At 42.7% G+C, this 19,428-nt stretch overlaps 1 protein-coding gene across 4 annotated transcripts in view; it reads right to left on the bottom strand.

Moving 5' to 3' along the window:
- Positions 1–19,428, bottom strand: part of PLEKHG1 (pleckstrin homology and RhoGEF domain containing G1) — a 202,046-nt gene that overhangs the window by 38,339 nt on the left and 144,279 nt on the right. For all 4 annotated transcript variants that reach the window (XM_090041310.1, XM_090041323.1, XM_090041319.1 and 1 more), the window contains one exon: positions 6,695–6,795. In XM_090041310.1, the coding sequence (XP_089897436.1) occupies positions 6,695–6,795 (101 nt within the window). The remainder of the gene's footprint in view (positions 1–6,694; positions 6,796–19,428) is intronic.

Raw genomic sequence — 19,428 nt, 5'->3', positions numbered from 1 at the left:
GGGTCACTTGGAGGAACTGGATGCCTTTAAGTCGGCAGGCCCGGATGAGCTCCATCCGAGGGTACTGAAGGCACTGGCCGACATCATTGCAGAGCCACTGGCGGGAATATTTGAACGCTCGTGGCGCACGGGTCAAGTCCCGGAGGACTGGAAAAGGGCCAATGTGGTTCCCATTTTCAAGAAGGGGAGGAAGGAGGACCCGGGTAACTATAGGCCAGTCAGTCTCACCTCCATCCTTGGCAAAATCTTTGAGAAAATTATCAAGGCTCACATTTGTGAGAGCCCGGCAGGACAAATTATGCTGAGGGGAAACCAGCACGGGTTCGTGGCAGGTAGATCGTGCCTGACCAATCTAGTCTCTTTTTATGACCAGGTCACAAAACGCCTCGACGCAGGAGGAGGGGTGGATGTCGTATACTTGGACTTCAGGAAGGCCTTTGACACGGTATCCCACCCCATACTGGTGAACAAGTTAAGGGGCTGTGACTTGGATGACTGCACAGTCCGGTGGGTGGAGAATTGGCTGGAGGGTCGCACCCAGAGAGTTGTGGTGGATGGGTCGGTTTCGACCTGGAAGAGTGTGGGCAGTGGGGTCCCGCAGGGCTCGGTGCTTGGACCGATACTCTTTAATGTCTTCATCAGCGACTTGGACGAGGGGGTGAAATGTACTCTGTCCAAGTTTGCAGATGACACTAAGCTATGGGGCGAAGTGGACACGCCGGAGGGCAGGGAACAGCTGCAAGCAGACCTGGACAGGTTAGACAAGTGGGCAGAAAACAACAGAATGCAGTTCAACAAGGAGAAATGCAAAGTGCTGCATCTAGGGAGGAAAAATGTCCAGCACACCTACAGCCTAGGAAATGACCTGCTGGGTGGCACGGAAGTGGAAAGGGATCTTGGAGTCCTAGTAGACTCCAAGATGAACATGAGTCGGCAGTGTGACGAAACCATCAGAAAAGCCAATGGCACTTTATCGTGCATCAGCAGATGCATGACAAATAGGTCCAAGGAGGTGATACTTCCCCTCTATCGGGCGCTGGTCAGACCGCAGCTGGAGTACTGCGTGCAATTCTGGGCGCCGCACTTCAAGAAAGATGCGGATAACCTGGAGAGGGTCCAGAGAAGGGCCACTCGTATGGTTAAGGGCCTGCAGGCCAAGCCCTATGAGGAGAGATTAGAGAAACTGGACCTTTTCAGCCTCCGCAAGAGAAGGTTGAGAGGCGACCTGGTGGCTGCCTATAAGTTCGTCAGGGGGGCACAGAAGGGAATTGGTGAGTATTTATTCACCAAGGCGCCCCCGGGGGTTACAAGAAATAATGGCCACAAGCTGGAGGAGAGCAGATTTAGATTAGATATTAGGAGGAACTTCTTCACAGTTCGAGTGGCCAAGGTCTGGAACGGGCTCCCAAGGGAGGTGGTGCTCTCCCCTACCCTGGGGGTATTCAAGAGAAGGTTGGATGTGTATCTAGCTGGGGTAATGTAGGCCCAGCACTCTTTCCTGCTTATGCAGGGGGTCGGACTCGATGATCTATTGAGGTCCCTTCCGACCCTAGCATCTATGAATCTATGAATCTATGAATCTCTCCATCTCATTTACTGGGAGAAATCACGCTGGTGTACTATGGGTTTCAGACTCATTTGGACTACGTACAAGGCAGTAGAGTCAGTGTTATTGTGGGTTGGAAGGGCTAACAAATAGGACTAATACTCAGAGGTCAGGAGAGGGAAAGGAAAACAGAATACCAGAAATTTGCACCCCATTTTTTTCATTTTCATCTTGATTAGGTTGAGTCAAAGTTTTGCCATATTCTACCGCTCCCTCCACTACCCTGCCTTCCAAGGGCTCTTTAGATGTCTTGGAGGGTATACTGTTTTCAAGGGAAAATACATTTAAGGGTGTACCTGAAGACATATTTTCAAAGTCTCAAAGTACCATAAGGCATCTAAGTATTATCAGAAGTCAACAGTAGTGAGCTAGATACCCAATCTCTTTCTTGTCCCTTTGAAAAAATCTTATATGCACATATATCTTTAGATTGCAACTAAAATTACAATCATCATTTGATCAGCAAAACAAGAAATGTCAAGTGTAGGCAAGGAGTTATTTTAATACTGATTTTCATCTACCCTGTGTTTTGACATGTTTATAATGAAGTCTCAAAATGTCATGCCTCCAATAAAACAGAAAATAAAGAAAAATATAGCACCAGCATAATCATGTGGCAAAGCTCATGAAGCCAAAACTGTAAGGGAGCAAATACTTTTTCCATTTTGTTCTATTTTAATTAAACGCTTTTTTTTAAAGCATAGCATTAGAGTTATTTTTTAAAAAAAATGTTTCTCTTGACAATCATCTAAATTATGTCACTGTGAAAATAAAAGCAGGATTTACCCAACATGATATATTTGTAGAAGCTGGTCCTACCCCAATAATTGTATAATTGAGTAAAGACATTAGAAGGGTACTGTCAAGTGGTAGATGTAGGACAGTGGGAGATGCATGTCGGCAGATGCCCCACATGCCAGCCCAGATTCGGTAAATGCTCATTTGCTGGCCCCTTTCAAGCATTCTTAGGACAGGTTCACCTCAGGGTGCCTACAGATGTTTAGAGGCCATGCTCTAACTCATGGCACTTTACACAAAGCACCATGAGTTAGAGTCCTCCCCCTTCCCAACTCAGAAGATGTTTGGATGGTTGGGTTGGGGAGACTTGAGCCTGGAGGCTGCTGAACCACCCATCCCCACAGCTCTGGCTCCTTCCAGGGTTGTCAGCAGGACAGGAAGGGGGATAGGGAGGGAGCAGTACACAGTTGCTGGCTGGACTTTGCCTAGCCAGGGCTGGAATAGGGTGAAATGGAGCCCTGTTGCCTCATGGGCCCCCTCAGCTATTCTGGGGACTCGGGGGAGCCAGGCCAGGCCTGGGAGATGAGGTGGCTCCCTTCCCCCACCCAGGCCTCTAGACAGCAGCAGAAGAAGCCACTGGCTCAGCTTTGCCATGGCTGGAGTTTGGTGGGGAGGGCAGGGTGGAATCAGCCTCCTCACCTTGTGGGCCTGGCCAGGCTAGTATCCCAGCTAGGGCAGCGGGGGTGGAGGGAAGGGGGAGAGAGGGGAGACCATGAGGCAAGGGGGCTCCATTCCACACCTCCCCCTCCAGCTCCAAGCAGGCAAAGCCCAGCCAGCAACTGCTTGCTGCTCCCTGTGCTCCCCATCCCCTCCCTCCCTTGCTGACAGCTGCAGGGGTGGGGCTGCCTGAGCTTGTGCTTGCTCATGCAAAGGTGTGAAAAATTAACCCTCAAGGGAACACAAGTTCCCTAAGGCAGTGGTCTCCAGAGTGGGGTGCATAAGACGATTCATTGGGGTGCAGGAAGAAAATATTAGAACTTCTATTTCTATAAGTATACATATATTGGGGGTGCGTGCTCAAAAATTTTTTACTGATAGGGGTGCGCAATCAAAAAAGTTTGGAGACCACTGCCCAAAGGCACTCTGCTCTAGAGTGCCTTCAGCTAATACCTGGTTTATCAAGGGTTAATTTTTCACCTGATTGGCCATTTTAAAAGCACTCTGCAGCCATCCATGTGTTATGTCACAGCTGTAGAACACTTCCAGGGGACCAACTACACAAAAAACATAACTTGTGTAAGCGCCCTATGTGTTGTTGCAGGACTGTACTCAAGAGCACTAGAACGGGTTACCTAGACCAATATTTCAAACATACAGCCCATAGGCTGTATATGGCCTTTGGACCCATTTCCTCTGACCCATGGGGTTCTCAGTGGGCCTGTGAATTTAGGGATAGAGCCTACTGCAAATCTTGGAGCTAAGGGGCCTCACTAGGGATAGCCTTCAATGAGAAGGGGATAAACAATAGCCATGCTGACACAGTGCCACCTGCCTCCCTGTTTATGCTACTGTCACTGCCAGATCTGGATCTGGCCTGCCATTTGGATCTGGCCCAAGGGCTGGGCGGGTTTGACACCCCTGACCTAGACATGTTGTGCAAGTCTCTCTTACTGAACATTTTTAAGTGCAGATTAGAAAAATATTTGTCTGGGATTGTGCAGATGGGGATGATTCTGCCCTGAGCAGGGGACTGGCAGGACAGGATGATCTCCTAAGGTCCTTTCCAGCCTCCATTTTCTGTATTTGTAGGACTTATTTTAGGTTGTAAGTACAGCACTTAAAGCTGGAAAGTTTGTTTTAGAACATCTTTTACACTGCAAACAATTTGTAAAGACTCCTTTGGGATCAGACTGAGAGAGAATTATCCTCCTCTGTTTGGAAGGGGGCACAGCAAGGGAACTTCCTCCAACACACAGAGAAAGACAGTGGGAACAGGTTCATTTAGTCTTTGGAGATGCAGCTTCCAAAGTCAGGAACAGGATGCAAGCGCTGGTAGCTAGAGATGCAATCCCCAACACTGCCAGTCGATGACTTCTAAAAACCAAGAATTGTTCAACTCCAGGAAGCTTCCATGAATTGAATCAGCCTCTATCACTTCTGTGGAACAGCCACAAAATCCCAGAGCTAAAATCCCTTATGAAACCATCGTTAATAAATCCTACCATCTGTAGACAATAAGCACCTTTCAGAGTTAAGCAACTGTTCCCCATTTCTCTGAATACCTGTAGGCACCAAATTCCACATTTCAGATTAATGGCCAAATTCCCATTTAGAAAAACAAAGTAGTTTTGAAACTGTAAAAAATCACACATAAAAAAAAGGGAATTGAAAGCAGGAATTCATACAAGTCAAGTTAAACTTTTTTCAAATGTAAAACAAATAAATAAACAGACTTGAAAGTGCACTGAGAACCCAAAAGCTGCACGCCAAGTTTCAAACAGGAGTGAATTTTTACAGAAGAGAAATAAATCCCTGGATCTATATTGGAATCTATAATGAAAAAGCTCAGAAGGCTACAAGCTCACAATTTCCGCATAGAATTTTAAATTAGAAGGCCTAGAAGATATTAAAGATAATTACTAGAACTTTGGAAGAATTTCAAATATAAGGTATATGACAGGCCCCAACTATTCTAGCAGAACTATTTCTCTCGAAAAAAAATGTTCTGAAAAGCTTTTTAACTTCTGCAGATCCTTGAATTGCGATACAAAAAACTGATGTTCTATTAATCAGTATTTACTTTAACGTCTATTTGGAGTTTTGGTGGTATAACTGTGCCTATTCTACTCAATCTCTCTCAAGTGCCACATTCACTTAGCAATTTTTTCCCAAGAAAACTGCAGTCATTTGCAAAATGCAATATTCATAGTGGTCTTATCCTCCTTTGGTAGAAGAAAGCCTATATGAGACAGTAAATCCAGTGAGTTTTGATATATAGCATTTCCTTCTAAAAATTCTGTCAGAACTGAAAGAGGCATGGTCCTAAACTCACAGATGTTGGAAGACCTGCATAATCCAATACCTGCAGAGGTGACAAAAGATTTTCTTTAAGTCACCAGTATATACTGGGATAGGATGTGGGGAGTTTTGGGGACTGCAGTGAAGACGAGTAAAAGATATGCAAAGGGTTTCTCTTGTATGAAGAATCTGAGGGTGCATAGAAATATCACATTTAGATTGCTGTAACAGAGCTTAGGGTGATCTAGATAGCTATATGCACAAGAGTTTTCAGGGCTTTCCATAAAAATGGTGTGTCCATCACATAGAACTAACTTTAGATCAGCATGGGTTAACCACATCTAAAATGGGCTAACCCAACCCATTGAACACTTGCACTTATTCCCAGCACAGCTCTAACGTATTTCTTACCGTCCAAACCTATCTAGCCCCATGAACCAGGCAACACCTCCCCTCTCCACCACAGATCCACCAACCCCACCAAGAGACTTGTAGGCTTCCCTGCCTCCAGCTGCCCACACCTTCTCCTGTCAAGAGGTGAATACTTGTATGCAACAATCCCGATTCAGGTTTAGGTGGCTTAAACTAAGACACTTAAACCTGAGCTGTGTCCCATGAATGCTTGTTTGTACTTCCAGTGCATTAACTCAAGAAGCTTGAACAGTATGGAACACTACAGGAGCCAAATGTAGTGGAGGTTCAGCCACATTCAGGAGGTCATGATTTAGTAGAAATATAATGATGTTTCTTTGATAAAACAAGAACTCCATTTCAAGGTGCCTGTCATAGTAGGGGTCAGCTATGGCAGTGGTGTCAAAGGTATAAGCCATATGCTCGATTTGGCTCACGGAGCCCTATCATTTTGCTTGCAGTTCTGCCCATGGGTCTCTGATTGGACCCACACACTGCAGTTGCATGCATCACTCCTAGGCACACACTACAGTTGTGCTCGGGACTGGTTCCAGACACATACTGCCAGCATAGGCCACTCCAGCATGTGGGACTTATCTGCCTCATCTGGGGCCTGATGACTTTTACACCCCTGAGCAGCAGCAAAAGCATGCCTGAAAATCCACAAACACTCAGCGCACAGAAGATATTAAAATAAATTGAGGGAATGTCAGGCCTAAAATTCACAGCTGAAATTCAGCAGTCTAGACAAAGACGGTCTAACCAAAAGCACTAAATAACCTTGTAGAGAATCAAAGAATATCCTTTTCCTTATTTATATTCATTGGTTGTATTGACCTGATAGAAGAGTATTTCTTTGAGTAGTTTTGTCCCTTAATGCAGGCTCTTATCTTGTTTTCATTCAGTCAAATATTAACTTACCTGTTGAAATGGTAGATATCTCGTATGTTTCCAAACAGGGCTGATCGCTCTTCTGTCCCAAGGGAGAGCTTGGATTGGTCAGTGATACAATCAAGGTAATCCTGCAAGATAAATGAAAAGGATACCTTAAACACTCCCATCCTTTCTAGATCAGTAAATGGAGCTATCTTTAATAGTGCAAGATGAGTCCCCTTCATATCACTTTCACATTATTATTACAGTAATCCCCTCAGTAGCTCTACCCTGAACAGTCATTCTATTATGAAAGATAACAATACTTACCTGTTCAGCAAAACCATGAAAAGGGCTTGAGACTGAATGCTAAGTTATGCTGCTTAGACTGGAGAGTGTATGTTTTTCTAGCTACGATACATAGAAACGTATTCAGATTTTACCCACAATGACAGCTCAATTGTCTCATTTTATTGTCTCAGTAAGGTCAATGACATTCTTTCACATTTTTTTAAGTGAGTTACATTAATAAGACACTTGGGTTTGAACAGTACAGAGGATACAATGAGCAGAGGCTTGGAAAACATAACTATTTCAAAGAGCTATAAAAAGCATTTGCTTTTAATCCCAAAAGGGATAAAGCATAATTGCTGCCAGTCCATACATGATAGAACTTTAATATATGTATCTGTTAGCACATAACTGTACTATGTATACTTCTAAATTGCCCATTATTTTGGCACATAATCTATCAAAGATTTATTTTCATGTCTAGAATTATGGTACATGAATTTAATAGCATATGAACAAGAGAAAAAACCCGGAGAGTATTGTTCTTGAAGGATCATTGCTATTCCACATCATCTACTGTTCTTGATAAAGGCTCTAATCCCTAATGTGTCAACTTGCATTATAGTGCACCTTTCCTTATTGTTCAGTGTGTATTCGGGCTCTTCAGATAAGGGCAAACAAATCCACAGGGTTTAGGAGAACACAAGTTATAAAACAAGAAACCAAGTACATTGCCACATTTATAAGAGCAACTCTGTAGGAGGAAGAAAAACAATAAAGCAAAAGGGAAAACAGATGAAACAATGTGAAATAAAAATAAATAAAATCCTTTACCCTGGGGTTAGACAATGTGGTGTGGCAACCTACCAAAAGCAACACAACATTCCACAACACTAGAGGGAAGGAACCCTGCAAAATGTCAGCTAGACCATGAAAATCTGTACAATAAAACTGCATTCCAGAGTCTTAAAGGCAAAAATTATGTGTACACACACACACACACACACACACTTTACACATATAAAACAGAATTAGGACCTGACAAAGTATTTAATTAAGTATGAATTTGACCTTTGGTATTTAGATGCATTCAGGAGGAAAGTTTTGAATTACAGGGGCTTCCATTCACTTATCCCTGTTCACGCTGGTATAACTGAACTGGCTTCAGGACAACCACAGGTGTGATAAAGGATCACGTTTAGTCATTGCTACACTTGATTATTATCCCATTCATTTCTTCATTTAAAATTGAATCCAATACCCTTCCCCCCTCTTCTTCACCCCTCCTCCCCAATCAAATATTTTTCTTGCTACCCACCATCCTCAGAAACCAGTACCTTCTTCCTTATCAGCAGTGCAGGAAAAGCAGTTTCATTGTCTTCAGAAAGACCAACAAGTGCTGGTGACAAGTAAGCCTCTACTCTCTCCAAAAAGCCTAGGTGTTACTTTTGCACTGCACATCTGTGAGCCACCTCCCTTTCTAGCAGCCTGTGACCTAGTAGTTCAAGCCTGTTGAAATGTATTTGTGTAATAAGTTATTGAAACAAAGGCCCTAGGGCTTCCTCAACCCTGTAACTGACCTTCTGTTTTTCCTCAGAAGCTGTCTAAGTGTAGGCAGTTTGAGAAGTTTGAGGAGGCAGAAAGGATTGCTGTAGGTCAAAGAGCCAGAAGCAAATACAAAGTTGATCTGGGACTCTTCCAACTGCAGCTATAAAAATTGTGCTTCTTTTCAACAGAACCTTAAAGAATGAGTGGAATAAATTAACCTTCCTTGGACCAGCAAAAATAATGCCCCCCACCCCAAAGCAGCCATAAAAATGAATATGAAAGCTCAAATGGAATACATACCTCTAAAAAGTTTTATTGCTATTTTTAGTTCTGCAGGATGAATTGTAGCAGAATTATAGCATTACATGACAGAACATGCTTGAGAGAAACACCAAGCTTTAACAAAAAAAACATACAATGTGTTTTACTGTATAAAAAAAACTTCCCTTTTTTCATTCATATCACCCTTTCACGGGGGTTCCATTTTTCCAAGAGCAAGAGGCTACTAATTGTTACTTTTGTTTTTAAAGCCAGTGTATAGAAAACTATCAGAGTTTTGTGATATTGTCATCTCAACCAGTTTTATTTCATGTACACATTTTTGGGTGTCCCCTATCAACTCTTAAGAAAGAATGAAGAATCAGAACTTACTTTTTCCAAAATCAAAGAAAGCTCCACATGAGCTGGTGTATTGGAAACTGTCCAAAGATACGTTGATGTTGGCTTAAATTGAATAGCCACAACTGTTCTCTTTAGGGAGTTTTTTTCTTGGAACTATCTTTCATCATTCCTTCCCAAACCAGAACTACTTTAGAGAAACATCTGAAACTTATGGACCCTTGACTTCCAGGCACTTCCCAGGCTGGAAGCCCTGATCAGCTGATTGCCACACCATAATCCACTGTACATGGGAGTCAAGGGCTCCAATGTGCCCCAGAGGCTGGGAGCCCCAATCAGCTGCTGCTCCCAGTTGCAGACTCATCAGAGCCCTTGACTCCAATGCCCATCCCCACTCAGTCAAGAGCAGAACTGATCGGTGGGGGACATCAGAGCCCTTGATTCCAATATGCTCCCAAGACTGGGAGCAGGGATCAGTTGACTGGCTCCCCCTGCACCAGCAATATGGCATGATGGGACTCTGATCCCTAATCCCACAATCACGCCTCCCACTATGCACATATAGCTGGGCAGGAAGCACAATTGTTGGGTTTGTGCATCAGATCCCATTGTACCTATAGCTGAATGTCTGCCAGGGGCCATGGTTATAGTTTTGCTTTCCAAGGTTAGAGTGAACAGTACATTGCTTAAAGACGACTACTTGTTTTCAGTGAGGGAGACATCTGCATAAAACATGTACCTCATTCTCATGTCTTCAGGGAACTGTGCTGGCTCATCTTTTGTTGATGCTGCAGCCACAGGTACAAGTTCAAAGGTGTGACTGTAGCTTGTTTAGATCTATGCAAGCCAGTTTTAAATTAGTTAGCTTGGGTAATGATAATAACGTTACCAAAGAACTATCATCAGCTAGCCACCTGATTATTTATCCAGCTTCATGGGCTGGTTATGCAGTCTGTACTGAGCTCCAGGCAGCTGCAGCTACAGGATTATCAGCACCTGAATTAGCTAGCTTGGAGACAGCTATATATACATATATATATATATACATACACACACACACACACACACACACACACACATATATGTACACACACATATATGTACACACACACACACGCATATATAACTGCAGTGTTGTAGTGTATATGTAACTTCTGAAAGGGATGCCAAAAAAGGAGGCAAAGGAGGGGAAGAGAAAGGGAGACAGAGAAGTCACTAAAGAGGATGGGTTTTAATGCAAATCATCCAGATTCTTTTAAACCTGAGGAATTAAATCTTTCCTCCCCCACATCTCCAACTTAAATCCCAACACAAGATCCTTTTTCACTAGGCAGAGAAAAGCTCAAGAGGACACAGGACAGGACAGGAAAACATTAGGCATGCATATGGCTTATTTGGAGAAAATTTACTAATTTTCTTAACAGGATGTAATAATATACAGCAATGGAGCCCAGGTCAACGACCCTTTGTGCTAGAGGCTGAGCAAACATTTAATAGATGTTAGAGCCTGCCCCAAAGTACTTGTGATCTAAAAAGAGGGTCAATAATGGTAGCAAGGAAAGGAAGATAGCCAATCAGCAGCAGAAATCACAGCTCACTGCACCAGCTGAGTCCACACTGCAGGTCTCTGCCATCATATGAAAAAGGGGAATTTTGTGTAGTTTTGCCACAGTAGCATTGGTAAAGACTAAGTAAGATGTCATTAGGTAGAACACTTGCACCGGTAGAGACAAAGCTGGCCTTTGGTGTCGCCTACCCTTCTCATTTATATGGTCTTATATACAACATACATGTTATCTTAAAGGCTTTATAAACTCATCCAGGAAACAGATATGATAATAGACAATAAACCTTCAATGGGCTAATGATGAAAGTAGATCAAAGCTGTGCAGCCATATATTTTTTTTCTCATTTAATTATCCTCTTTAGAATATGATACTTTAACCCCAAGTCACCCACTGGAAAGTACTGCCACATACACTGTATCAAAAGCTGTTATCATCTGAACCCATAATGAAAAGACTGAAGCTACCTGATAACAAGTTGGGCTGCAGACATAATGACATGGTGCAGAAACCAATGAAATTTATTAGAACAAAGCATGAGGTGCATTAATTTTATTTGTTTCTTGTCAGCAGTCATGGCCTCCACTGTCAGCATTGAATGATTTGTTTATAACCTTTGCCTTTGTTACTATTTTATTGCCTGTCAGCAGTTACTTGTCAGTAAAGCATTCGGTTCACTTTATGAAAGAGAAGGTTCCTTGGCTTGATTTATGGATCAAGGATTGTTTTAATGATGTCACATACTTTCCCTACCTTTTTTTTCCCTTCAAACCTTCCAACAACTACAAGAATCACAGCAAACTCCCCAGAAGGACTGCTATGCCTTCTTTTTGATGAGTCTGACATTTTCTCCATTTATCTTTCATCACACTTAGATTTTACTGGAAGGAAAGCTTTATAACAGACTTCCATCTCCTTCTCCATGATTATGCAGGAAATTAAGTTCAGTCTATCCAGTAAATGATGAAATACAACTTTCTACAATTAGAAAATGGAATAAATTAACAGTGTCTAAACTTTTTTGTACCAATAGCCACATAAGTGGTGCTAGATTGGTCCATGGACACGATCTAGTTTGTGGACCCAATTTGGTCTGCACTCTTGGCCCAGCTGGGGCCTAATCCAGCCACACGGGCTTGGAATTCTGGTAGCAAGGGAGCAGTGGCAGTGTTAATTTGCCAACACTCCCCTGCTGCCAAATTCCCAGATCCATGGGAAGCCCTATGGACCAGATGACATGGCTCTGCAGGCCAGATCTGGCCCACAAGCCCAGGGCTGAGCATCTCTGCAACAAATCAGTATTTCACCAGACCATGGGGAAAGTCAAGCGAGATAAGGCTCATAGGGGAACATGCCAGGGCTGACAGCCTTCCATCGTGGATGCTGACTGGGCACAATACCAATTAGAAAAGCTAGACATTTATAAGTTAGCAGGACCGAATGGACTCCATCCAAGAGTGCTGATGGAGCTGGCTGAGGTCATTGCAGAGCCCCTGGCAAAGCTTTCAGAATTTGTGGTGCACCAGGGAAATCCCTGACAACTGGAAGAGGGCCAACATTGCGCTCATCTTCAATAAGGGGAAGATGGAGGACCCGGGCAACCATTGGCCAGTCAGCCTCACTTCCATCCCAGGGAAAATCCTGGGAAAGTTCATTAAGGAATCTATGCACAATATGCTCATGGAAGGTAAGATTCTGAATGACAGCTAGCATGGCTTTGTCACGGGTACATCTTGTCTTACCAGTCTCATCTTCTTCTATGATCAGGTCTCTCACCACCTTGACAAAGGAGACGTGGTAGACATTACATACCTAGACTTCCAAAAGGCTTTTGATCTAGTATCCCATTATATCCCTGTGGGAAAACTGGAAGATTGTGGGCTCAGCTGCTTGGCAGTTTAGTGGGTAGAAAACTGGCTACACAATATGACCCAGAGTTGTCCTGGTGTGAAGTGGCCAGAGGTGTTCCTTAGGGGTCTGTGCTTGGACCGGTGCTTTTCAACATCTTTATCAATGATTTGGATGGGGGAACAAAAAGCTTGCTGGCCAGGTTTGCAGATAACAAGAAGTTATGGGGCAGTGTGGTCATGCCAGATGATAGGTTGCAGATACAGGCAGACCTGGACAGGCTCGAGAGTTGGGCAGACCAGAACCAGATGAAGTTTAACACTTCCAAGTGTAAGGTGCTCCATCTGGGGCAAACAACCCTCAGCATACATATAGGCTCGGTGGCGACAGTTTGACTTGCACCACAACGGAAAGGGACCTAGGGGTAATGACCGAACATCATATGAATTACTGGTTTAAGGTATCCAGTAATGCACATGCAACTTTTGCCTAGCTTCTTTGCATGTGCCAATCTTTCCCAAACCAGACATGTATTCAGCTGCTGAATAATAAAGTGCAAAGCAGTAGTTGGTAACATTGTTGGATTGGCCTCACATTTGGAGATAATGAGCTTCTTTAATATGCGGCTTTAAAAACTAACTTTGCATTTCATCCTTTCTACATGCGTTTTATATGAACACATGCAGTCTACTGTCCCTCCCAAGTAGAAAGGATTCAGGCAGAGGGTGACAGCTATTCCATTCTAGGTCATGTTGAGTAGATTACTAGTATTTTCATGGACGAGACTAACCCATGTTTTATTTAGATTGGCACACAGCTAATTTTTGATGCAACAGTCTGACAACTTATTGAGTGCTGATGCCAGGGTGGCCTTGACCTTGGTAAAGTTCTTAGCTTGGGCAGTGGTACACAAATTGTATAAATAAAACTTCACACTCCTAGGGGAACTGATTGGTTGTTGGTGTAGATATTAGATAGTAAATATGCAAGCACAATCCCTTAGGATAGGCCATTCCTTTGTTTTTGCCGTTGGCTTTGCTTCCTATATAATTTAAAGTAAAACTGTCAGATTTCTAGCAAGAATAGTATTATTTGTGGTAGTTGGTAACCTTTCATCATATCATATATTTTTGCAATGAGACTCCAGTGGTTTAGAGTCATTAAGTTGCTGACAGGTCTATGAATACGGCACCAGCAATGATTCCTTTTTCAAAGCCATCTTCAATGTGCTAAATGGTGTTTAATATCAGTGCACAATTATTTAAGGGAGGTCTGATGTATAATTTGTTTTATATACCCCCAAAAAACCCAGAGTCTTGCATAAAGGCTGGTGGCAATTTTGTTTGTTAGAAGTAACAGTAATTTTGACTAAACAATTTAATCATGTCATAATAAAGCTGATTAATATTTACCTCCTTACTAAGTGTGCACATGAGTAATATACATATACACATTCTTTATGTTATATAGTAAACTGTCAAATATTTACATATTTTACAAAGTAAATGTTTGTGTATAGTTACTTTATAGTGTGTACATTCTGTGATGCTGTAAGTCTGAGCCATATTTTACTTATGTTACATACATATATAATTAATGCACATTCACTGAAGATGCTAATAAATCTAATGTTTAAAAATTCCTAGCACTTTCCACTCTCAATAAAGATGATCTCTTTAGTCACATATAAAAAATAGAAATCTAAATGCAGTATAAGGGAAGTCAAAGCAAATAATTTCCAACAACAAATAATATTTTTACAACTAAACAATGAGTCTGAGAACATTATTTCCAAACAGTATTAGGGTCTATACAAAGAAGTATTGTTAATCGTAAGATAATTAAATATTTAGTGTGCTCACTTTGCATAACACCATGACACTGGATTGTAGATGACTTATCCTTTTCTGGTGCACTTTTATAAAGCACTAATTCAATCAAACAGCATTCCCTCGCATGCTAGTTGATGTCAATTTTTTAAAATAAAACTTTAAAAGAAAGGTTATATGATTTCAATATCATCTTGACTAGAGTAGGATGAAAGATGAAAGAATTCATAGTCTACAGAATATTATAGTTCCATAGTTGGTAGGGTTGGAAGGGACCTGAGCAGATCATCAAGTCCAACCCCCTCCATGCCAGCAAAGAGTACTGGGGTTAGATGACCCCAGCAAGGTGTTCATCCAGCCTCCTCTTAAAGACCCCCAGGGTAGGAGCCAGCACCACTTCGCTTGGAAGCTGGTTCCAGATCCTAGCCGCCCTGACAGTGAAGTAGCGTCTCCTGTTCAGTCTGAATCTACCTTCTGCCAGCTTGTGACCGTTATTTCTTGTCACTCCTGGTAGCGCTTGGGGGAACAGGGACTCCCCCAGTGCCTGCTGCTCCCCTCTGACTAGTTTGTAAACAGCCACTAGATCCCCCCTCAGCCTTCTCTTGTGGAGGCTGAACAGGTTTGGATCCCTTAACCTCTCCTCGTAGGGCCTGCCCTGCTGACTCCTGACCATGTGAGTGGCCCTCCTTTCGACCCTCTCCATATTGTCCGCTTCCCTTTTGAAGTGCGGTGCCCAGAACTGGATGCAGTCCTCCAGCTGCGGCCTGACCAGTGCCGCACAGAGGGGGAGGATCACCTCCTTGGACCTGCTGGAGATGCATCTGTGGATGCATGACAAGGTGCGGTTGGCCTTCCCGACTACATCCCCACACTGTCAGCCCATGTTCATCTTGGCATCAATGATGACTCCAAGAACCTTTTCTGCCTCTGTACTGACGAGAAGGGAGTTCCCCAGCCTGTAGGTATGCTGCTGGTTCTTCCTCCACAGGTGCATCACCTTGTACTTGTCAGTGTTGAAGCCCATTCTATTCTCATCCGCCCACCCCTGTAACCTGTTTAGGTGTTATTGCAACCTATTCCTTCCTTCTAGCATGACCACTTCTCCCCACATCTTAGCATCACCTGCAAATTTGAACAGGGTGCTTTTTACTGCCTCGTCCAAGTTGCTGATGATGTTGAACAGTGCGGGACGGAGCCCTGCGGAACCCCACTGCCCACAACCCCACTGCCCACATCCCTCCAGGTCAAAAATGACCCGTCCACCACTACTCTCTGGGTGAGGCCCTCCAGCCAACTAGTGACCCATTTGACTGTGTAGGTGTCGACAAAACAGTCTCCTAGTTTTTCAATGAGAATGGGGTGAGAGACAGCGTCGAAGGCCTTCCTAAAGTCCAGAAAGACTACATTCACTGCTATACCTGCGTCTAAGGATTTTGTGACCTGGTCATAGAAGGCCACCAGGTTGGTCTGATGGAACCTGCCTCTAATGAACCCATGTTGATTGCCCCTAAGCATAATCTCCCCCACTTGCCCCTCATGGACATGCGCCAGGATAATTCTCTCAAAAAGCTTACCCAGGATCAAGGTAAGACTGACTGGCCTATAGTTTCCTGGGTCCTCCTTCCTCCCTTTTTTGAAAATGGGAACCATGTTAGCCCTTTTCCAGTGCTCTGGCACCTCACCAGTGCTCGTAAAGCCATGCCAGGGGTCCTGCAACGACCTCTGCTAACTCCCTCAGCACTCTGGGGCAGAGATTGTCAGGATCTGCTGATTTAAATATGTCCAGTCCCTCCAGAAGTTCCCTGACTAGGTCCTCATTGACCCTAAGCCTGGGTGCACCTCCCCTGTGTCCTAATGGGGGTCCCGGTGGGGGGGTGACCCGGTCCCTGCTCAGAAAATTGGAGGCAAAGAAATTGTTAAATAGGTTAGCTTTGCTGTCTGGTGCGACGACCAGATTTCCTAGTGTGTCCTGCAGAGGCCCCATGTTACCCGGTACCTTCTTTCTACCCGCTATGTATTTAAAAAAGGACTTCTTGTTGTCCTTGATCTGGGTAGCTAGTCCTAGTTCCATCTCTGCCTTGGCCTTTCTGACTTTTTATGAGTCATCTAAGCCAAAGTGAAGTCCTTCTCTCCCCACATTTACCATTTTTCATAAAGTCTCCATGGATAATTACAGAACTAGTAAATATTCAGGGAAAGCAAATCTGATTGAGGCAAATCTGTACTCAAGTACAAGTGCTCATGGGACCCAGATCAGGTTTAGGTGGTTTAGTTAAGCCACATAAACATGAATTGGGAGCAGCATATGGAAGCATTGATTGCTTGCCAGAAAGAGATGTAGGCAGCTGGAGCCAAGTAAGTCAGTGTGGGAAGGGGCAGGCAAGTCCAGCAGGGTAGTGGGGGAAGCTGATGGGGAGGTTAAAAATAGCTCAGTCAGGATTAGGGAGGCTAAAAACAGCACAGCTCCAGGGCTGTGTTGAGTAGTTGGGCTTACCCAGTTCCAAGGATTTCTGTGAACATGTAGAAGTGCTCATTAGATCAGGTTAACCCCTTGGCCGTCTAAAGTTGGTTCATTTCTGATCAGAACTAACTTTTGATCAGCCACACCATTTTAGAGCAACCTAAGCCCTGAGAATGCTGGCACACCAGGGCATTTAGATCACTTCAAACTTGGTTAAGGCAATCTAAAAGTAATGCCTGTGCATACCCGTACACACTTCCAGGGCTTCCACCTAAACAGCAGCTGTGATACCAGAGAACAAAGTGTACTCTGGGTACACATTACCTTCTAAATATGTGGTCCTCAGCATTTGGCTGAAGGTACAGTTTTAAGTTGAGGGAGACCCCCAAAACATGCTACTTTAATATTTTCTGCATGCAAACCCAACTGGGAGATAAATAAGAAGCATTAGCTATCTTAGCAAATTGATTGATAGCTTCTGGTTGCTATGGTCCACATTTTTAAAGGTATTTAGCCATCTACAGCTCCACTGCAGATAATCTTGGAAAATGTTATTGTACCTATCAGGATCTACAGAATCCTACATTTCTTGAGAATCTGACCCCATCACATCATTTTAGAATAATAGCTCTCATTCTTTCCCTTCTGTTTTTTTTTTTCACAGAAAGAACATAGTAAACAAAATTTCCTGCTTTTTCAACTCCCAATTCATTTCTCGACTTTGAATGAACTAATCCAAAGATATTTTCTCTGTACCCATTAGCTAAAATGAAACCAACTTAAGACAAACCTTTTCACCATAACAGAGACGGAAAGTCCTCATATTTAGAAAAGTGGAAATATCAGCATTTGCTCTATTCTAAAAAAATAAAACGATTCACTTAATACATCAAACAATATTGTGATGCACCTACAAATCTTGATTTGAGTTCAGGTATTTTCTACCTGGTTATGTTTATGTTTATGAAGCAATGTAGCAACACCATTTTTAACTCGAATATACAGAGGTCTTACTTTGATAGTGTATTTTATGAAATTATTTTGCTCTCTTGTAGCCTTAACATAGGTAGTCATAGTTTTAAATTAAATTTTAATGGCATTTATTTTTAAAAAGAAAAATGTATTTAAAATAAAATGTATTTGTTCATTTCTTTGAATTACCATTTTTATTTGCCCTGGTATTTGTGTATTTTAGTTCCCAGCAGTCCTAGTAAACAAATTAGTCCTCTGTTACAGAGTGGTCCTCTATCTCTTCCATCATACTTTTAGCTCCATCCTATATAGGGTCAATTACATTTATTCTAATACCTTATAGAGATCTTCTATTACATTTGGTTTGTAATCAACAACTTTAACATGTGATTTAGGTGCAGCACAATCCTCAAATTTCATCTTTTCTTATTTACTACACCACTTGGGTTTGTGGGAATAATTAATATTCGCTAGCAGTCAATCTCATTGCACCTATGATTAGTGTCAACTGAATTGATTACCATATCTAATGAAGCCATAACATGGGCATTGTGATACAGTACTGTACGAGGATCCTCTACTTACTGTAGGGAGAAAGGGCAAAGAGTGATAGTGAAAGCATTTTGTGACACCACAGGAGCAAGATTGGCCAAGAATAGAGAAGGATATTTTTCTAAAGTTCTTTTTTCACAGGTCAACATTTCAGAGCACGGTGGTCATGACAGCCCAGACATTTTCCATAATTAGGGCCTCTTAAAACTAGCTGGATTTTTTTCCCTTTTAATTACCCCAGGAAAAGATATCCTTAGGTTTCACATCTATACAGAATTAACCAAATGACTGATTCCCCCATACCGAAGGCAACTGACTCACAACACTCATGTGAGGTAGGTAACAATAATCCCATTTTATAGACTGGAAAATGGGGCCAAGAAGGGTTGAGAATTGGCAGCTTCCACTGACTTCATCTGTACTTTAAAAAGGCCACAGAAGGAGTCTACCCGAGCAAAGATTAGTGGTCAGGAATACTTGGCTCCCAGCCCTGTCCTTAGACCACTGAATCAGGCTTTTCCCTTCATCTTAAATACAGTCTTTAACAACTCATGGCCCAGTTAATAGTATGCATGCCAATCAGAATTCTTCTGTGGCATGCAAAGGCAACAGTAGGGTATAATCAGGTTACGGGATACAAAGTTTTCAGAGTACAGCCAGAATTTAAACTGTATCATTCATATAGTATTGCTTCTTCCCATAGTCCTAGCTAAGTTCCCCCCTACTGGACACTCACCAGGCCACTGTATCTGAGTTCCACATGCAGAACTGGTGGGCTTTTAAAATTTCACTTTCTCTGGGGTAAGCATTAGCAATAGAACTTTCTTTGGCCTCCCAGACACCATGCTTCTTGAGTATAGGCAGTCCTCGGACTTATGACACAATTGGTTCCTGAAACCTCATCTTAAGTCGAAATGTTGTAACTTGGAACCAATTTTCTCATAAGAAACAATGTTATAAATGGGGAATTGGTTCCTGAACCAAGACACAATACCCTATTTTCACCAAAATTTCACCCTATTTTCACCAGAATTTTGTACTCGATCAATTATATAGCTACATTAATGTATTTATATTGTAAATAGCAATCATATTGAT

The sequence above is a fragment of the Crocodylus siamensis genome, chromosome 1 (assembly GCF_052110815.1).
Source record: "Crocodylus siamensis isolate JL-2025a chromosome 1, ASM5211081v1, whole genome shotgun sequence".
NCBI lineage: Eukaryota > Metazoa > Chordata > Crocodylia > Crocodylidae > Crocodylus > Crocodylus siamensis.
The sequence above is the reverse complement of the archived record's forward strand: the minus strand, read 5'-3'. Positions and strand labels throughout refer to the sequence as shown.